We start from the raw sequence: 19,796 nt of genomic DNA on the forward strand, positions 1-19,796 counted from the left end.
CTCACCAGGCAGCAGATGAGAGACCTGACAGAGGAACAAATAAGAAACCTTTCAGAGGCTCATTTCAGAGCAATAGTGTTAAGGCGGTTTACAGAATTAACAAAAGATTTGGAACAAGACAGGGAAGGAACGAAAGCTACTCATACTGAAACGAATGAAAACACATATGAGACAAGTGGTGAGGAAATAAATCCAAAGATCAAATCAACAAACCAGAACACAGGGAAGGAACAGTCAACCAGTGTGGAAAGAGGAAACAAAAAGTAAGGAAAGTGAGAAGATCAGAAACCTCTGGGACAGCTATAAGTGATCGAACATTCAGATAATGGATTGCCAGAGGGCAAAGAAGAAAAACTAGAAATTGAAAAATTATGTGAAAAAATAATGAAGCAGAACTTCCTGAACTTGAGGAAGGAAATAGACTTACAGGTCCAGGAAGCACAGAGAGTTCCAGAAAAACTGGACCCCAGGGAGAACCACTCCAAGACACATTATAATCAAATTGTCAAAATTAAAGATAAAGAGAGAATCTTAAAAGCAGCAAGAGAGAAGAAAAGAATCATGTACAAAGGGATCCCAACTAGACTATCAGCGGATTTCTCAAAAGAGTCCCTGCAGGCAAGAAGGGACTGGCAAGAAATATTCAAAGTAATGAAAATCCAAAACCTACAGCCACGAATACTCTATCCAGCAAAGCTGTCATTCAGAATAGAAGGGCAGAGAAAGTGCTTCCAGGACAAAGTAAAACTCAAGGAGTTCATCAGATCCAAACCACTGTTATATGAAATGTTAAAGGGACTTGTTTAGGGGAAAGAGGATCAAAACTATGAACATTGAAATGAAAACTGTATCACAACAACCAACAACAGAAGCTAGGGAATCGAAACAAAGGTAGACTAAGTAGGCAACGAGAGTGGGAAAAGAATTATAGGTATGGGGAACATACTGGGGGGAGAATAGCAGGGAGGGGAAAGGGGGAAAAGGGAGGGAGATGGTACAGGAATTAAGAAGCATAGTAGGAGGGAATGGAGTAGACAGGAAGAGGTTGAGAAGAACTATATGCACAACCAATGGACATGGACTAAAAGGAGGGGCAATTGGAGGGAGGGGGCCACTGGGTGGAGGGGAGCAGAGGGAAAAGAAATTGGGACAACTGTAACAGCATAATCAATAAAACATATTAAAAAAAAAAGAAATGTAGTTACACAGCTTTGCATTATGGAGAAGAGCCTTTGGAGAAACTGAGTTTGTCTCACCAAGGGGAATAAGAAAACATGTACTATAAATAATCTGTTGGTCCTTTTAAAGTTATCACATAAAGGTGTAAAAAGTAACCAAGTATCACGGGAATATGTATAAAAGTAACCTGGTAAGTAAAAATGTAGAAATGTGATGTTCTGGAGCTGCTGGTAGGAGAAGAGCTAGTTTGCTTTTATTTTAAGGCAGACACTCTGTAAGTATAGCAAAAACAATTCTGAATTTGGTGGAATGACCTTGATTTCATTTAATGTTATTCTTGTCAATAAAAGTGATTGTTTGACATATAATTAAATGCATTTTTTGCCTTTGTAAGACTGTAAATATATAAACTCTTTCAAAAATATTTGTGAAAATACTTAATATGTATAGTATGATGCCAATTATGTTAAAATATGTAAATGCATGCAAAGAGAAAAGAGAGGACTTATTCTAAAATGTCAAGAATGGTTAGCTATGTCTGAGTGATGAGTTTTGAGTGATCTTTATTTTCTTCTTTGTGCTTTTCTGTATCCCCACTCTTTTGTTCTTTCAAATAATGTGTTAATTTTACCATCAGGGAAAGTAATTTAAAATGTGTGGTGAGTTTTTCTGGGGGGCAATGGAGGGAGGCACACTCGCACATTGTCAGTAGGAGAGTAACTGATACAGCCACTTTGGAGAACAGCCTGGACATATCCAAGAGAGTTGAGGATGTCATTCCCTGTCACCTGGGGACTTCACTTCTACACACGAATCCTCAATAGAGAACATGTATGCAGGGATGTGAATGGCTGCAACATTTGTAATGCTGCACAATTGGAAGAGATCTGATGCCCTCAGACACAGAATGAACACATTACAGTAAATACACTTAATGGGGTATGCATAGCCATAGAAAGAGTAAATGGTAGCTATGTGTATCTCCATGGATAAGCCTTGAAAACATAACACTGAGCACAACACTCTGAATGTACTTAATGCCACTCGACTATACACTTAAACATGGTTAATTTTGTTTGTATATTTTACCATCATTAAAAACAAACAAACATAACATCAAATTGTAGAAATAATGTGAAATTAGACTTACAAGCCAAAACTATGTATTTATGGATATACATATATTTTTAGTAGTACAGAAAATAAACATGGGAATACTAAACACATGAATTCAGGAATACTGAAGTTATTTCTATGGAAGGAAAGAGGGGGTGGGGTTCAGACTTAGCTGGACAAGTTATAAGCAGACACATGCATCTGAAATGTTTCATTTCTTTAAAGTATCTGAAGCAAATATGGAGTCAAAATGTTAAGATTTGAGAAATCTGGGTAGTAGACATATGGATGTTCATTGCATTACTCTATTTTTCTCTGTGCTTGAATTGTATCATAATAAACCTGTAGTCTTTGCCAGGGCATGTGTCTACTTTCTCCCCTTTGGTTGGAACTGTAGATAGTGATTACCATAGATAGTAGCTGTTTTAGATGGTTGGCCAATGACTTCATGCTTCCTAGACTGTTCTTACCAAACAGAGCTTAAATAATCCACAAGGAAGAATCCAAATGTCTCCTTTTTTTCCACACATTTAAAAATTTCTGTATTCATCTAAATTGACAGCAACATCAAAGGACCCTAGCGTTTACTGGCCTTGAAGGACTCTGCTACTTGTAAGAATTTTGCCAATCAGGTCACCTGTCAGACAGCTCTGCTCTTCCCTTAGGCTCTGGGCTTTCACTGCTCAGTGACTTTCAAAGTCTGTTACTTTATTTAAAAGGCTGCTTCTCTGGTAGTCTAGGGACTGCAAACTAGCATGTTTTTTCACTATAGTAGTTCAGGTTCAATTGTGCCTTAAACTCATTGGTTGAAGCTATGGACTCAAACTTCCTAGGTTCAAATCCTGGCTCTCCCATGCAATTTGCTTTCTTATTTTGGGCTCTACAGCCATAAAATGGAGATTAAATAATAAAATTAGTCAAAATACTTAACTCCAGGCTGCCATCTAATGAGCCGTCAGCAAATCTTCCCTATTTTTCTCATAATCATAAATGCGTATCATCTCCCGCCCTCAGTTTCCACACTATAATGTGAAGAAGGGCTTATTCTAACATCATGGTACTATTAGCATCAAAGGTAGTTTATGATTGCCACTTAACTTCCTGCTTCTTTTAACAAATAGAAAATACTAAAAATACAGACATATGAAAACTCTAGCTCCTTGGCAAAATTCTGCCTTGGGTCTCTTTTCAGAACCAACTTCTAAAATGCCCTTATCCTGTTCTTTTGGCAAATTATTGGTCCACCAGTCTGTTAATGCTCTATGATACTTACTGGGGGAGGCACTGTGTCTTATTCTTCTCTATAGTCAGAAAGCCTGGTTCTTGGGAGGAGCTTATGAAATAGTTGATGAATGGATGAATAGATGAATGGATGAATAAATGAATGAATGCAATCAGTAGTGTCTTGGTTCCAATCATATACTAGACATTCTGAGTGTTTTGTAAACCTTGAAATATTTAAGCCTTGTATTGATGAAATTCCATGTTATATTTCTACATGGGTTGACTTAATAGGACATCTTTAAACCAGTATTTTTTCTGTGTTTATTTTCTGGATTACAAGCCTTCACATTCTTTAGAAGAAAAGTACTATGTGGAACCAAAGGGATAGCTACTGATGATGTTTCATGACTGTGATTTAGTAATTAGACTGTAAAATAATTCTAAAAACTTTGCCTTCATAATCTGAGGACATGAGTTTTATGTCCAAGTCCTCCCTCTCTGAGAGAGGTTTTTATTATAAAGAAAGTGTGGGCAGCTGGCTCGCCTCAATCTTTGTTCCCAAATACCTCAATTAAAGAGAGATCAAAATCCTTCTTCATTACACCTGAATTAAAAACAATTTATTAACTCCATGGATATTTCTCACAATCCACAAATTTTCTTTATGTTTTTAGATGATTTTGGTTTTTTTCTAAAAACATAAATTTGGAATACTCCATTGTAGGATAGAGTTGATATGATAAAAAACAACTTTCTAGACCATGCCCTAAAATGAAGTACATTACGGTAACTATATTTTATCTGTGCAAAGATCATTGGAATTCATGATGATGTCCCCCCATCCAGGCTGAGTCATTAACTACTAAAGCTGAAAGTCATTGTGTGTGTGTGTGTGTGTGTGTGTGTGTGTGTGTGTTTTGTAAAAACTTGCGCCAGAGATGAAGGAATTTTTATCCAATCAAAATTGTTTTGATCTTTTCCAACAGTGAACATTATAAAACAAAACAATAACAAAACAGCTAACAAATAGCAAAAGGATCCAGTTTTTGTTTTATCTTCTTCCCTAGTTTCTCTGCTTCTTTCAATTCTCTTGCTGCAGTTTAAAGCTCAAAAGATAACCAAAAAGAAGAAAGAAGGGGTAAAATAAAAACTGGGTTATGAATTCCTGAAAAATTGAAACTCATATATGGTCAATACTTCTCACAAGCTACAACAGAACATCAGGCTCAGAGTATATTGTGACTACTCTTTATGCTGGTTTTTAGATAAAATGACCATCAAAAGGGTAATTGCTCAGGGGCTTTCCTTTCATGGCCTAGTAAGGAGGCTCTGGAGCTTTTCCAACAAGTTGGTCCTAAGGTTGATGGCAGAGTATTTGTTTCCTTGATGGTGCCATCTGTGTCTAAGTGGAAGGGGAGGGAGAGGACTGGGACAGCCAGAGCTGCATGGATGGTAGTAGCATTGGGTCAGGCACCCCCACCTGCTTTTGTATATGCATTCCCTCCATCTTGACAGGTATTTGTCACTCAAAACTCCAAGTCCCTATTTAGAAACTTTGGCTCAATTTGAGAAAGATGAGGTACTTGCATTGCAATTTTTAAAGAATTCATTCAACAAATGCTTACAGAGAATCTACTGTATGTGGAGAATTGGCCTCACAGAGCTAATAATTAGGGCTTTTTACCTCCACAGAGAAGGGTCCTGTGGTAACATAGAACCTGCTTGGGTCCCTTGTCCCCATGCTTTGGACACATCACTCTGTCCTAATAACCACAAGGGCATCATTCAGTGGTCATAGAGGTTACTGACTAAAATGGACATGTCTATTACCAATATATCTTATTTACTTTCTAAGTGCCATGTTTCAACATTACATCATAAACACCGGTCATATAATAATATTGTTGTTAACTTCACAAAACTCATATTTTCAGACAGTTGTAGACAGTTTGAAATATATAGGCTATCTTAAAGTCTTGCAAATAATCTCAGGTGATTAATAATATGATTTGACAACGTAGTAAAGAAAACTGATTTAATAGCGTTTTGTCTCAGTATCTCACTAGGAAGGAAAGACTAGTCAAATTAGATAGTTGGGGTTTAGTAACCTGATAGTATCTTAATGTAAATTAACAATAAATGTTTGAAAACAACAGAGGAGATTAAAAAAAATTTTCTAAGCTTGGGCAATTGAATCCTGAATCAAAATGGTATTTAGCACTAGAATGTAATATACTATCTACTGCTCAGTCTATTATCTATCATTATCTTTTGAACCCTGTAATTGAACAAACAGGAAACTATTCATAATAATAAGTCTGTTCAAAATCATCTGTTTGCTGGAGTCTGGGTGCACACTGCAGTCATATTGAACTGAACGTGAAACTGCTTGCTTCATCCTTTCCATTGTTTGCTCATCTCTTCTTACCACAAAGTACAGCAACACTGCACACCTGGGCAGTCCAAAGCATCTTACCAAAATCACTGGAAAAAAGTCACTTTCCCTGCATTCTGTGAATGGGCAACATAAATCTTATTTGCTGCTGCAAGACGAGGGACCATTGAATCTGACCCAGTCCCTGCCTGGGGTATATGCACCTAACTATGCTTAACACAGAACCGGGGCAAGCAATTTGTTCTCTGGAGTTTCCATTAGATTCAACCATTTAGCTGCTTTACTAATCCTAATGCTAGTTTTATTTTTCAGTGATACTGTGGTAGCTATGTTCTTCTATCACAGCTATCCAAACATGAGCTTGCACAGAGCCCCTGTACACAGAGGGCTCCTTCTAGGAGATTTAAATGAAAAAGCAACACAAGCCATTATTGGTCTATTTTTAGTTTTCGTTATCAATAAAACAAGAGATCAGCATTTCCATGTTGTGTGAAGCCTTCAGGGAAGTGCAATGTTGTTGTCATTCTCTTTAGACACGACTGCTGCCTGCCCTGACTAATGCAAATGAAATGGTGAGTCCAACGAAATAAAAATAAAATAATGAAAGAACTACAGTCATGGAGTGGGCTGCTGACCTGGGCTGCTGACCTGGTCTGCTGAGTGGCTCCCTGAAAATGTCCCTTTGAATTAAGTAGACCCTGGATGGTAAAGACCACAGATCATGACAGAACATAAATTTGCCTCATAATGAGATTAGCAGGCAGGCAAAATAAATGTCCTGCTGTTCCTTTGGAGGCAGGCTCTAATCTGGTGTTTTCCATGAAAATGATCATTTTCTTTGCAAAAGGAGAACCGTGGAGGCAACAAGCTTAAATCCGACAGGTTCTGTTTTGCCATGTAGTTATTTTTCACCTTCCTCTGCCTTTTTAATAGCAGTTTTGTGGTGTATAAATGAGTTGTGAGTCTTCAAGACTATAACCAATGTGAGTTATAGGTGTCTATGTTCATGATCATCAACTGTGTTTCCTGGCTCTCCTTTTAAGAAAAGTTCTGTGCAACCCCTCCTCCCACTTCTAAACAGGAGCCCTGCTGAGGAGGAGGTGTTGAGACCCCCAGGGTCCTCTCAAGCTAGCTTTAGGGATCAAAGGCAGAATAGACTCACTATTGTATTTGCAGTATATTGCAGCTCTACTACTTAAAACCACTGGAAACAAGTATCACATACTAAAGAGCCTTAAGAAAATGCCCAGATCAGGTGAACGCACATGGTCTCAGAATAGAACAAAGGCTTTGAGTATGCAGCTTTATTACAAGGGACTTCCTTGGTTTTCAGCAGAAGGCAATCTCACCTGGAGTACAATACCCTCCTCTCATTAAAAATGCAAGATAGGATCTCCTCCTGAATCCTTTCTACAGAACCTGATGCAAGTTCATGGGCTGCATCGGCCTTAGCAGTGAGTGGCATTTAATCAAAGCCTCTGTGAAATAATCTCAGAGTTTCCCCAGCCCTGTAAATTCACCAAGCTTGTTAAGAGGTCCTTTCAAAAGGAATGGGAGATCAGACTGAATTTAGGTGTATTTGAAGTTTCTGCAAAAAAGTCAGAGACTTTACTGTACACCTATTTTCTTTACATTTTCAAAGGCCCAGGCTAGGGACTCCTTATTTTTCTGTGACATTGTCCATTAGAAATAGATCATTTGCTACTAATTCATTTCATGGCATTTTGACATATTGTTTTTTTTTTTAGGCTGAAAAGAAACCACGGAACCCTTTTGTGTTTGCATATGCATTTTACAGTTTATGCATTGGTTATCAAACATTATTTCATCTAATGACACCATTATTTTTCCTGCAGTTGGTGCTAACATCCCCAAACTTCAACTGCAAATTCAGTTGCTTTAAGGGGGAAATTATTTTTTGGCCCAATTTAACAAGTTTTCTTTCAATTTTCACTTCTCAATAACTTGCTTAAATTGTATTACTACTTACATATTTTTTATGTATCTAATTTGAAAATGTCAGAGAATTTAAATTCAATTCTCCCCTCCCCCTCTATTCTCATAGTTTTCTCAGCTTTCTGTTGACTTCTTCCTTATCAGATGAAATGTTCAAGGAAAGATAGACTACTTTTCCATTAGGTATGTGGTCCTATGTTTATTGGTTCTCTCTTTCTACTCACCTTTTCATTTCCATAACTCCTTCTTCCTTGTCCCACCATAACTGCCCTTGACCCTTCTCTGCACCTCCATGTTTATAATTTAAATTGTAAACAGTAACTGAGTCCACTTTGCCAAGTTCCCAGTATATTTGGCACATGTTAATGATTTTCTAATGATTTTCTCATGCATTAAACTCACAGAGTTAATGTTGAAGTTTCATGTTGAATAGTCTCCCTGAAGGAATTTCTGAAATTGTTTGCTTACCTCATATAAATGGACTTGCTCTTTGGTTACGGCAAAGATCAGTAGCACATTATTTTGCACCAGTTTATCAATGAGTTGTCCAATTGTGGGATATTCCTAAAATTAACATATAGATTTTAAGTATCATCTTAACAAAAACATGCAAAGTAAAGAATGTTTCTTTCAAAAATATCTTAATGAGTTTGGCATTTCAATGCTCATAGACATTATTATGTCTACCACTCTAAGTAAACAAATACACAACAGAAATTATTTACTTAATTGGTTTAATAATTGTTTCCTCAATCTTGTAAATCTCCTTATTTCCTAAGAGTCAGTGCTGTCAATGTGGTGTACTGTATTTATGCTCTGTTCTTCTAAGGAGATCACCTGAAATTTATTTAACGATTGGTAATATTTTTATTTTCCTCTTCTAAGTGCCATTTGCCAGCAAGCTCAAGTTAGAGGGGATGTTAAAGCAGAGGAAGGAGTAGTTTAGACTATGATGGATATGACTAGGTGACTCTTGTAGCTCTGAAACTGGTACTGGAATTGAATGAGGTAGCGTGAAGGCTGAGGAAGGGGCCGCCTACTGATGAATGACGCACTACTATTCCTATCTGATTTGAGACACTCCTGTACCATTCTTGAGTTTGGTCTTATTTCCTCTTTGATGTCACTAAGCAGTTTTATGGGATCCTGCAATATTTTTATAGGACAGTTGAAAACACATTGTACTTCTGTTCCATTGACACATCACTCCCAAGTGATATGGATACTTTAAAAAATAAAAAAGTCATTTATCATCAAATCTGAAGATAGTCTTTATTTTCTAAGGCAGAAAAACACACAGTACATTGCCTCTTATATGAATCCAAATGTGGTTAACATACAAAGAGGAAACTTAAATGAAAGTTGTGCCTGCAAACAATTAAACTAAGACATTATCAATGATGTCTGAAATCAGCCTAGTGTATACTAATGTGGTGTGTTCACATATTCTCAGTACTTTAGGCAAATGGCCCAACTGAAAACCTGGCTGTGTAATACATACTTTTCATGCCATTTGGATTTTTATTAGTAGATACTGGTAAAACCCAGATAATAAAAACCTTCCTCAATCTGACATTTTTAATATTCTCTGCTGTTCAAGTTCCCAAACACCAAGCATCCTTCACCCTTAAGCAAGTATTCCTCCAATGCTGACCTCTCTTTATCTCCACATGTTCTTAAATCTTTCAACTGCTGGATATGTGTAGCCAGAATCATACCATGTAGCTGTTAACAGGTGGGCAAGTGTAGTTTTCTATTTGATCCACATCAGTTTGGTTAGTTCCCACAATTATCTTGTAAGTCCCTCAAGGACCGTGACCATGTCTTATTATTTTGTGACCCTAGGAACCTGGCCAATGTTGAGTGCATACAAAGTGCTCAAAGGGCCCAGGGGGCTATGTTATAGGCAGGCATGGAAATAGCTCATGGCTTCTGTGCATTTGTAGAAACTCAGCAAGGATGAATTAAATATTTAGTAGATGAAAAGGTCATATTAAGCAATAGGTAGTGTTTGCTTCTATGGTCCTGCTTTTTCAAAGATATTCATTAAGGAGCATTTGAATAATAACAAAAATAAGAGTGATGCATTTCTTACAATTTCTTGTTCCTTGTTGGCTAAAAGACAATATGTGGCCACCCTCATTGATCTTATAATATGGAAAGGCATTTTATTTACTTATTTTAAAATTTTATTTCATTGATAATGCTATTATAGTTATCCTGATTTTTCCCCCTTTGCACCCCTCCACCCAGCACCCCCTATTCCCTCAGGTAATCACCCTCACCATTGTTCATGTTCATGGGTCATGGCTATAAGTTCTTTGACTACTCCTTTTCCTATACTGTTCTTTACGTCTTCATGCCTATTCTGTAACTACCTATTTGTATTTCTTAATCCCCTTGCTTCTTTACCCATTCTCCCACACCCCCCTCCCATTTGGCAACCATCAAAATGTTCTCCATATCCATGATTCTGTCTCCATTCTACTTGTTTGGTTAGTTTGCTTTTTTGATTCAATTGTTGATAGATACATATTTATTGCCATTTCATAGTTCATAGTTTTGATCTTCTTTTTCTTAAATAAGTCCCTTTAAATTTCATATAATAATGCTTCAGTGATGACAAACTCCTTTAGTTTTTTTCTTGTCTGGAAAGCTCTTTATCTGCTCTTCAATTCCAAATAATAGTTTTGCTGGGTACAGCAATTTTGGCTGTAGGTCCTTGTTTTTCATGACTTTGAATATTTCTTGTCAATTTCTTCTAGCCTGCAAAGTTCCATTTAAGAAATTAGCTGACAGTCTTAAGGGAACTCCCCTCTAGGTAACTAACTTCTTTTTCTCTTGCTGCTTTTAAGATTCTCTCTTCATCTTTAACCTTTGGCATTTTGATTACGATGTATCTTGGAGTGGGCCTCTTTGTGTCCATCTTGTTTAGGACTCTCTGTGTTTCCTGGTTTTGCATGTCTATTTCCTTCATCAAGTTAGGGGAGTTTTTTTTCACTATTTTTTCAGATAGATTTTCAAGTTCTTGTTCTTTTTTTTTTTCCTTCTTCTGGCACCCCTATGATGCGAATTTTGGACCTCTTGAAGTTGTCCCAGAGACTGCTTATACTATCCTAATTATTTTTTGGATTCTTGTTCTGATTGGTAGTTCTTTGGTTTCTTAGGTTCCAAATCATTGATTTGATTTTTGGCTTCATCCTCTCTACTGTTATTTCCCTGTAAATTGTTCCTTATTTCAATTAGTGTATCTTCATTTCTGACAGGGTCATTTTTATGCTGTTGAGGTCCTAACTGAGTTCTTTGAATATCCTTATAACAAATGTTTTGAACTCTGTATCTGATAGTTTGCTTATCTCCATTTTGTTTAGCTCATTTTCTGGAGTTTTGTTCTGTTCCTTGATTTGGGCCATGTTGCTTTGTCTCTTCATTTTGGCAGCCTCCCTGTGTTTGTTTCTATGTATTAGGTAGAGCTTCTATGACTCCCTGTCTTAGTAGTGTGTCCTAATGTAGTAAGTGTCCTGTAGGGTCCAGTGGCACAGCTTCCCCTACACCCAAGCTGGGTACTCGAGGTATGCCTTTTGTGTGGGCTGAGTACACCCTCCTCTTGTAGTTGAGCCTTGGTTGCTGTTGGAAAACCAATGGGAGGGATTTACCCAGGCCAGTCAGTGGCAAGGACTGGCTGTAACCTCTGACCATCAACATCCGCCTTCCGTGGAGGACCAGCTGTGCAGTGGCAGGGTGGTGGTGGTTTGACATGGTCTGTAGCTGTCCACTGGGTGCACTGGCCCTGGGGTTTTCTGGATGGTGCAGGCCAAGGTCAACCCCTACCTGTGTTTTGCCCAGAGCAGCCTGCCTGAGCTATAAAGTGATCTGAGATGGCTACTGCTTGTGCTGGGGTTGGAGATTCCCAGGTGAAGCCAAGCTATAAATCTAGCTGGCTGCTGGTAGTACAGGGCCTTGAGCTCACCGAGGGCAGCTGTTGCTTGTTTGATGGGAGTTAAGAAGCTGTGAAGCATGAGCCAAGACCAGCCACTCATATGGAAAAGCAGCTTGGGTGGGCCCAAAAGTTAGGTGTGGCAGAGTCTCCGGGTATCTCCAAAGTGGGTCAAACAGTGTTGATGGAGTCTCAGATATGGCACCCAATTGGTGGTTCTATGGAGGGAGGGACAATGACTTTTGCTGGTCTTGATGCCAGACACTTCAGTTTCTCCCTGTATATCACTGAAGCCTTTCAAGCTGCTACCCTGGTGCTGGAGCTCAGAAGGAGTGGTGAGTAGGTGAGTCCGTGTGTGGGTGCTTTAAGAGTAAATGCTTGGGGGTCCAGCAATGTCTTCCACTGACTCAATCCCTTATGGCTTTTGCCACTAGAAGTTGTGAGGACTTACCTTCCTGGCCCTGGAACCCTGGGCTGAGGGGGAGAGGGCATTGCTGGGGGCAGGGCTGGGACTCCTCACTCCTGAGACATCCCTCCTGAATTTTTATCCACCACACATGGGTGTGGGGCCAGTCCATTCTGCATCTGTGCTCCTCCTACCAGTCTGGATGGATGTGGTTTCTTTAATTCTGTAGTTGTCAGACTTACATTCTACTCAATTTCTGACAGTTCTAAATGATGGTTGTTCTATATTTTAGTTGTAATTTTGATGTGGTTGTGCAAAGAGGTGAATCATGTATGTCTACACTACCATCCTGACTGGAAGTCCTGGAAAGGCAGTTTATATAATTAAATAAATTTGGGAAATACTATTAATCAAAAGTTATAGGAGAACATTCATGTTAAAGTTTAGAAAAATAGGCAAGGAATGGATGCAGATAATTTATGAACCATTATATTTTTAAAAACTAATTGGCGGCATTGTATTAAGCATTTATGTACATTATCTCACTGAATTCTTGTTTTGGAGAATAGTTTTTTTTTTTTTTCCAATCCAATGTTAGAATTTTTTCTCTTTCTCTTTCTCTTTCTCATTTTTCTCTTTCTCTTTCACTTTTTCTTTTTCTCTTTCACTTTCTCTTTCTCTTCCCTCTCTCCCTCTCTTTCTTTTCCTACATGCACTATTATAGTATTGTTACTTTAAGAAGTCACTTAAAATCTCTGTACCATATCTTTCCAGGTATTAAGTGGGGACAATATAACCTTCCCAGGTTGCTGCTTCATAATTCAACTCTATTTCATCAAGTAGTCTGTGACCTCTCTGTTCCAGGCACTCCTGGCCCCAAGGAACACACATTCGAGAAGTAGACATGAACAAACACATTTTCACACAGCAATGGGCAAGAAGACATATGAGAGCAAGAGGAGAGATGATCACTACCTGGCCCAGTAGAGATAAAAAAGGGCCCCCTGGGAGCAGGCATGATTGACCTGGGTTTTGAAGAATAATTCAGAGTTTCTCAGCAGCCCAGGAGGGAAGGGCATTCCAGACAGAGGGATTAAGACAAGCACAAACATGGCAGCCTCGTGGTCTGTTCAAGGGGAGCAGTTAGATATGCAACATTCTGGTGAGACTTGAATGAAATAATGTACATTGAAAGAGCTTTGAAAATTTTACCTTGTTATATAGAAGTCGAGTGCCTTTTCCTTTCATGTCACCAGTATTTTTTTAAATGACAAAAATACACCAAATGTTAATAAGCACCAACTAAGCAGTACTTGACTAATTGTTTCCCACACAGCCGAATGGTCCATGAAAGCATGGCATTATTTAGGAAGCATGCACTGGGACCATTATTCATAGCATCTCCTAAGAGATTATGGTTTTGGTCTGAGCCTCTTTTCTGGGGCTGTGTTTGAGAACAGAGCAAACTAAGTGTTCTGCTTTCTGCTGGCTCTTTGAAAAGTTGGGAGGCTTTGGGATCATTTGTGTTACAGCAGATCCAAACTTCTTACATAGCCCCACCACCCACCTGTGCTCCTGTGGGATCCTCTAAGGGTGACGAGGATTGAGACAGGGCAATTCGTTAACCTCAAATCAGAAAATGTACACTGTTCTCACCAAGTGTGGGTTATTCTGTCTGTGTACTATGGCAACCATTGCTTCATTTGCCTTCTTACAGCCCTGAAAACAGTGTAGGGTGTAGATTACACACCAAGACAGTCGACATGGAGTATTCATTCTTGCTGTCCAAGTGACAGAGCCCATCGTTGGGAATGACAATGCCTGCCAGCTTGCTGTCCATTCCAAAATGAGAATCAGCATCACTCACAAAGACCAGGAGATGGAGGGAATCGTTCCGCCAGCCAATTTTTTCCTACAGAGAGAAAGAAACATTTGGATTGTATTGGATACAGGCAGGCATTTATCGAGAATGAATCAATTATTGGACACATTCAGATTATAAAATTATATTGCTGGTCTATTTTAGCATTTTTCTTCTATTGTGAGTTGATAATACTACTGTAGTAAAAACACAAAATTCTGTGATGTTTGCTTTTTCCTGGATAACATTCTCAAATGGTTTCTGCTTCAGAGAAAATAGTTCCACTACAATCAGTATTTACTTGATCCCAACTTTTATGTAGCTATTTTTACTCTCCAGTTTCAATTTACCATAAAAATGAGGGGAGGGAGGTCATAGATTATCCCAAATCCAGGCTGAAGCAAAACTAGTCAGAATGCAACACAAAATGGACTCTTGAGTAAGCCTGTTTAATTAAACTGTCACCTAACATTTATGCACATATCTATCTTTCTACTGTATCATTAAAAAATTATAAACATAATAAAAGGAAAATAACTGCTTATCAAAGTATCACCCCCATAGTATTGCTAATTAAGATGGTCTGTTGGCTGTTTCTTAGCAGAGCTTTCCCCTTTAATTAACATTAGTCCAGAACTAGCTGGGCAAAAGCTCATCCTGGCTGCACCATCCCATCATATTCTTTTTCTTCCTTCCCTAATTTCTTGGCTTTCCCACCTTCTAGGAACTTCAACCCTGTCTATTTCTTGATATTTTCCATGAAGAGCTGTCCTCTGAAGACAGGAATCATTCCTGTGGATGGATGAGTGTCTGACTATCAGGGAGGAGTGGTATTCTTGCACTGTTGTAGGGACAGCATGGCTTTGGATGCTCATTTTGTTGGTTCAAAACAATGGATATCCAATCATATGTAGAAAGTTATACTGTCAGGAAATTTTTACTTTTTAAATTATTTCTGCCTTTGATGTTTTTTACCAATATTAAATAAAGAACTGATTAATCTGATTTAATTCTTTAAAAATTAATTACACATGACTTGTTATAGTAAAATTTCCCCAATACTTCTACAATTTTATTAGGTTATCCAAATATTAGGCATAAAACTGTCCCATTATAACATGATTGAATTTAAAAATTTACAGAAATTCTGTTTTAAGAAAAATATTCAATGTAGAAATATGGCAATTAAAGAAAAAATAAAGTTAGCCAAGCTTTTCACAGTAGATGTGGTAATAAGATGTGAAATTTGTGCTATCAGAGTAAAACAGTCTTCCCCTCAGCATACCTTACATACAGCAGCTTGCATAATCGCATCAAATCCACCTTCGGGTGTGTCAATATTAGCAGAAATTTTCTGATTCTTCACAATTTCGTTGAATCTTTCAGCATCATTTGTCAATGGCAAAATGTGCTTGAATCCAAATGTAGGTAAGCAGAAGTATGGAATACTACTGCAAGAGTAAAATGTGAAAAAATTCTTGATGAAATATTAATGGATCTAATAGTCTGGCAACATCTTCTTAATTGAAAATAAAGTTTTTCTTAAGTACCTGTCTCCGTGACTTCGTTATGAGTCTCACCACTCAGGTTGTTATCATCTCCCACCCATCCCTTCCAAATTAACTATATTAGCTAACACTTAGAGCTCACCATGTCTTACACCAGCTCAAGCTCAGATAACAGATAATCAGGTGATTAGACGCCCACTCCTGTGTGTGTGTACATGTGTGTGTAATCACTACCTCCTATGGCCTCTCAACCCAAATCCACCGTTAAGTTTATGTGGTGACAACACTTTCTTCATTTCCGATATCCTAAGCTGTCATCAAGTATGAGTCACTCTGTAGCAAAACTGAGAGTGAAACCTTTCTTTTTCCTCCTCTATTCCCTCCTGTACTTCCAGCCCTGCCTGCCAAGGGCCCCAAAACCAGAGCAGGGCTCTTGGTTCTAGATATTGGCTCTACTATGACTGAACAGACAGTTGTGGACCAGCCTAGGAATAAAACCACCACTTAAAACAGTTTACATATGGGAAATATGTCATATTAGGATATCTGCCCCCCCCCCAATATTGCAGTAGAGCAGAAAGAGCTGATCATAAATTCAGCCACATCTTATTTTGAAAGCCAGTTAGTAGCTGTGCATAAGGCTTGGTGCAAGTCACTCAACCCTCTGAGTTTTGTAGAATGGAGATAGCAGTATAGAGCAGAGGTTCTCAAAGCATAGTCCCTGGACCAGTAGCATAATCATCACTTGTTATAAATGCAAAATCTGGGGCACTGCTCCAGACCTACTGAGTTAAAAATGTTAGGGGTGGGCTCAGCAACTCATGTTGTTCTAAAGCTTGAGAAGCACTGATGTAGAAATAGAGACAAAAAGTGTAGCTCTGAGTGAGGTTGTGGTGTACTGCCTGGAGAGAGCTGGCTGACTCTCCCAAGAGCTGCTTTGCAGGATCAGAAGCCTGTCTTGTCAAAACAGAATAAACCAGTACCCTTTTCAGGGTCAGGTTCCCATCCACCAGGTTTGTCTGCCTGAGGTTTACAGTCAATCCTCATTATTCATAATTCCATATCTGCAAACACCCCTACTTGCTAAAATTTCTGTGTAACCCCCAAATCAACTCTCAGTACTTTCTCAGTCATTTATGTAAAGGCACTACTAGTATGCGACAAAAAATTGAGTCACTTGATACACATTTTTCCAGCTGAGGTCAAACAGGGCTTTGCCGTCTTGCTTTAGCTTTCACACTGTAAATAGGTGCTCTTTTCATGGTCTTCTGGTGCCATGATTTTTGCATCCTTGTATTTTTGTTGGTGACTGTGCTGTTTAGAATGGCCCTCAAGTGTAGGCTGAAGGGCTGTCTAGTGTGCCTAAGTGCAAGAAGGCTGTGATGTGCCTTATGGAGAATATAAGTGTATTTAATATGCTTTGTCCTGGCATGAATTATAGTGGCTGTTGGCTATGAATTCAATGTTAATGAATTAGCAATCTATATTAAATAGGGTATTTTTTAAAAACAGAATTATGTATTAATTAGTTGGTGAAAACATGACCAGAGGCTCACAGGAACCCAACCCTGTGTTTCCCCTAGGAGGAATGGTTCATCATTTGCTAATTCAGTGTTTAAGGAGACTATACAACAAGAGTATTGTGAATAATGAGGATCAACTGTATGTACAAATCAGAATGACTATAGATTCATTCACACAGAGTAATAAAACTCTACTGGGAACAGAATGCTGCTGTCTGCAAGGCTAGTCGTTTTCATACTATCAGTAGACTTTCATAGACAGCAAGTCATAATCTGATATGTCCTTAGGGTTCAGAACAAGGGGAATTGGAGGACCCCAGCACTGACTGGTACAGTTTGAGATGTTTCAATAAAGCCATCTCCAGAATGGGTGTTCCTGGTCATACCTGGCTCTACCCCAACCTATGGTTGGCTAATAAAAGTTTGGAAAGCTATGAAAGCTCATGAGACTAGAAACTCTAAGTGCTGTGGCTAAGACCCTTGGATGAATTGGCCCATACTTGCATTTGTGACCCCCGTTTCTTCACACTCCCCTAACCAAGCAGGCATGTTCATTCATTTAGCTATGACAGATCACCTGGTCTGGTGGGCCCAGGAGCCAGTCTGTCACTTCTAGCGAACTTTTCATATTTCCTTTCTGATTCATACATTTAACGTTAGCTCTCAGAAGGCAAGCTTATTCTCTTATTTTTAATATCTTGCATGGACTTTCATTGAAGCTCCAAAGAGTTGACCACAGATAGCATCTACCTAGCAGAATAGTGGTGAGTCTTGAATGAGATAAAATGTGCAAAACACACAGCACAACGAGCTTTTCTGAGCATGTGCTTACTAAACATTGGCACTGCTTCTTACATAAATCACTTCACACAGAGTCTAGCACTAACCTGAGGACAGGTCATAGATGTGGCTAATGATATTTCTAGAATCAGATGATTTTCTCCTGATAAAAATAATAATGTATGTTGACTGAAGACAATTTGGGTTTTATATAAAAGTGTAAATAAGAAAACTAAGGCAAATTTTAATGGTTATGAGATGTAACATAGTTTACTTGAACATCTCTCTATTACTGAAAATTAATTTCAGAAATTTTTCTGTAATTAAATAATGTAGTGAGTCTTCTACATACACCTCTGCAAACTCCAAAATGCATTACAGATTAAATTAAAACAGGTTTTTACAAGTTTAGTGCACAGACCCACAGAGGTCCATCTCTAAGACCTCTTCAGAGTCCTTAAGGTCAAATTGTTTTCACAATAATAAGAGAATACTGTGTTGACATTTGCACTGATGATGCAAAAGCCATAGTGAGCAAAACTGCCGGTGTCTTGGCATGGATCAAGGCACAAAACTGTATAGTTGCCCTTTTATATTTTTTGCCAGCAAGCATTTACCATAATCATTTTTAAAATGCAAGTTTTACTTGATTGTCCTTGATGGAGCAGTAAAAGTTATTAATTTTATTAAGTATACACCCTTGAAAACAAGTTTTTAAAAAGACTTCTGTGTGACCCCATCAGAAATATGCATACAGCATTTCTGCTGCACACTGAGATACAACATTTGTAGTGGAAAAGCACTTTGTGATTGCTTGGGCTGAAATGGCTCTTTTTTATAGAGTAATATTTTCACCTGAAGGAACGCTGCACAGTCAAGCTGTTATTTGGCAGACATGTTCTTAAAAATGAGAAAAGTGAGCCCTGACTGGTGTGGTTAAGTGTCATCCTGCAAAGTAAAATGTTGCCAGTTCGATTCCTGGTCAGGGCACACGCCTGGCTTGTCAGTTTGGTTCCCGTTTGGGGTTCATAGGAGAGGCAACCAATTGATGTTTCTTTCCCTCTCTTTCTCCTCCCCTTTCCCTCTCTCTAAAAACAAATAAATAAAATCTTTACCAAAAAAATGAGGAAAGTGAGCCTGACACTTCAAGAAAAACAATGATTTGTATTTGTTACCAAAGATAAAATTTGAGGTAGCTAAAAAACTAGAACCTTGGAAAATTTTCATCTGCCACCCATGAGATTAATAGCTACCCAATACATCAGAAATTACCTGATGATATTGATGGTGTTACTGATAAGTGATATTTTGATAATGTATTATGAAATTTGGAAGATCTGCATAACTCAGTGAAGCAATGTTTTCCAAAGGGCCAAAGCATTATATTACAAAATCATACACATTAGTAAAAGTCATTCAAAGGGCAAGACAGACCAATCAATGACTTTTAATGTAACAGAATATGAAAAGTTCATTGACATTGTTTCAGATTCTATACTGAAACTAACTTTTACCTCTTGTTTAGTTTGAATGTAGGGTCAAAGAAGAATGTCTGCACTCATGAGAAAAAGCTGTTAAATGCATCTCCTTTTTCTAGCTATATATGTGAGGTTTGACTTTCCTCATGGAATCTAAACAAAACAAAACATGGCAACAAGTGTAAATCTAGTCATCTTTTATTAAACCAGGTACTAAGAGATTTGTAAAAATGTAAAAACAGGGTTATTCTTTTGGCTGATTTTTGTTTGCGAAAAATATGGTTATTTTTTGTAAAGATGTGCTATAGTAATATACAGTGCATTTCTGATTATAATTGTTAAATAATCAATAACCAATGACTTAAATTTTCTCAGTTTTATTTTCTAATATGTTGAATATTGATAAATATAACCTACATAGACTACAGCTCTT

At 38.1% G+C, this 19,796-nt stretch overlaps 1 protein-coding gene across 4 annotated transcripts in view; it reads right to left on the bottom strand.

The window, feature by feature from the left end:
* ITGB6 (integrin subunit beta 6) overlaps positions 1-19,796 on the bottom strand; it is a 159,885-nt gene that overhangs the window by 62,065 nt on the left and 78,024 nt on the right. For all 4 annotated transcript variants that reach the window (XM_090280223.1, XM_090280214.1, XM_090280210.1 and 1 more), the window contains 3 exons: positions 15,360-15,525; positions 13,964-14,125; positions 8,339-8,434 (listed from right to left, as the gene is read on the bottom strand). In XM_090280223.1, coding sequence (XP_090136349.1) covers positions 8,339-8,434; positions 13,964-14,125; positions 15,360-15,525 — 424 coding nt within the window. The remainder of the gene's footprint in view (positions 1-8,338; positions 8,435-13,963; positions 14,126-15,359; positions 15,526-19,796) is intronic.

This window comes from Furipterus horrens, unplaced genomic scaffold (assembly GCF_987537825.1).
Source record: "Furipterus horrens unplaced genomic scaffold, mFurHor1.1.pri manual_scaffold_1, whole genome shotgun sequence".
Taxonomy (NCBI): Eukaryota; Metazoa; Chordata; class Mammalia; order Chiroptera; family Furipteridae; genus Furipterus; species Furipterus horrens.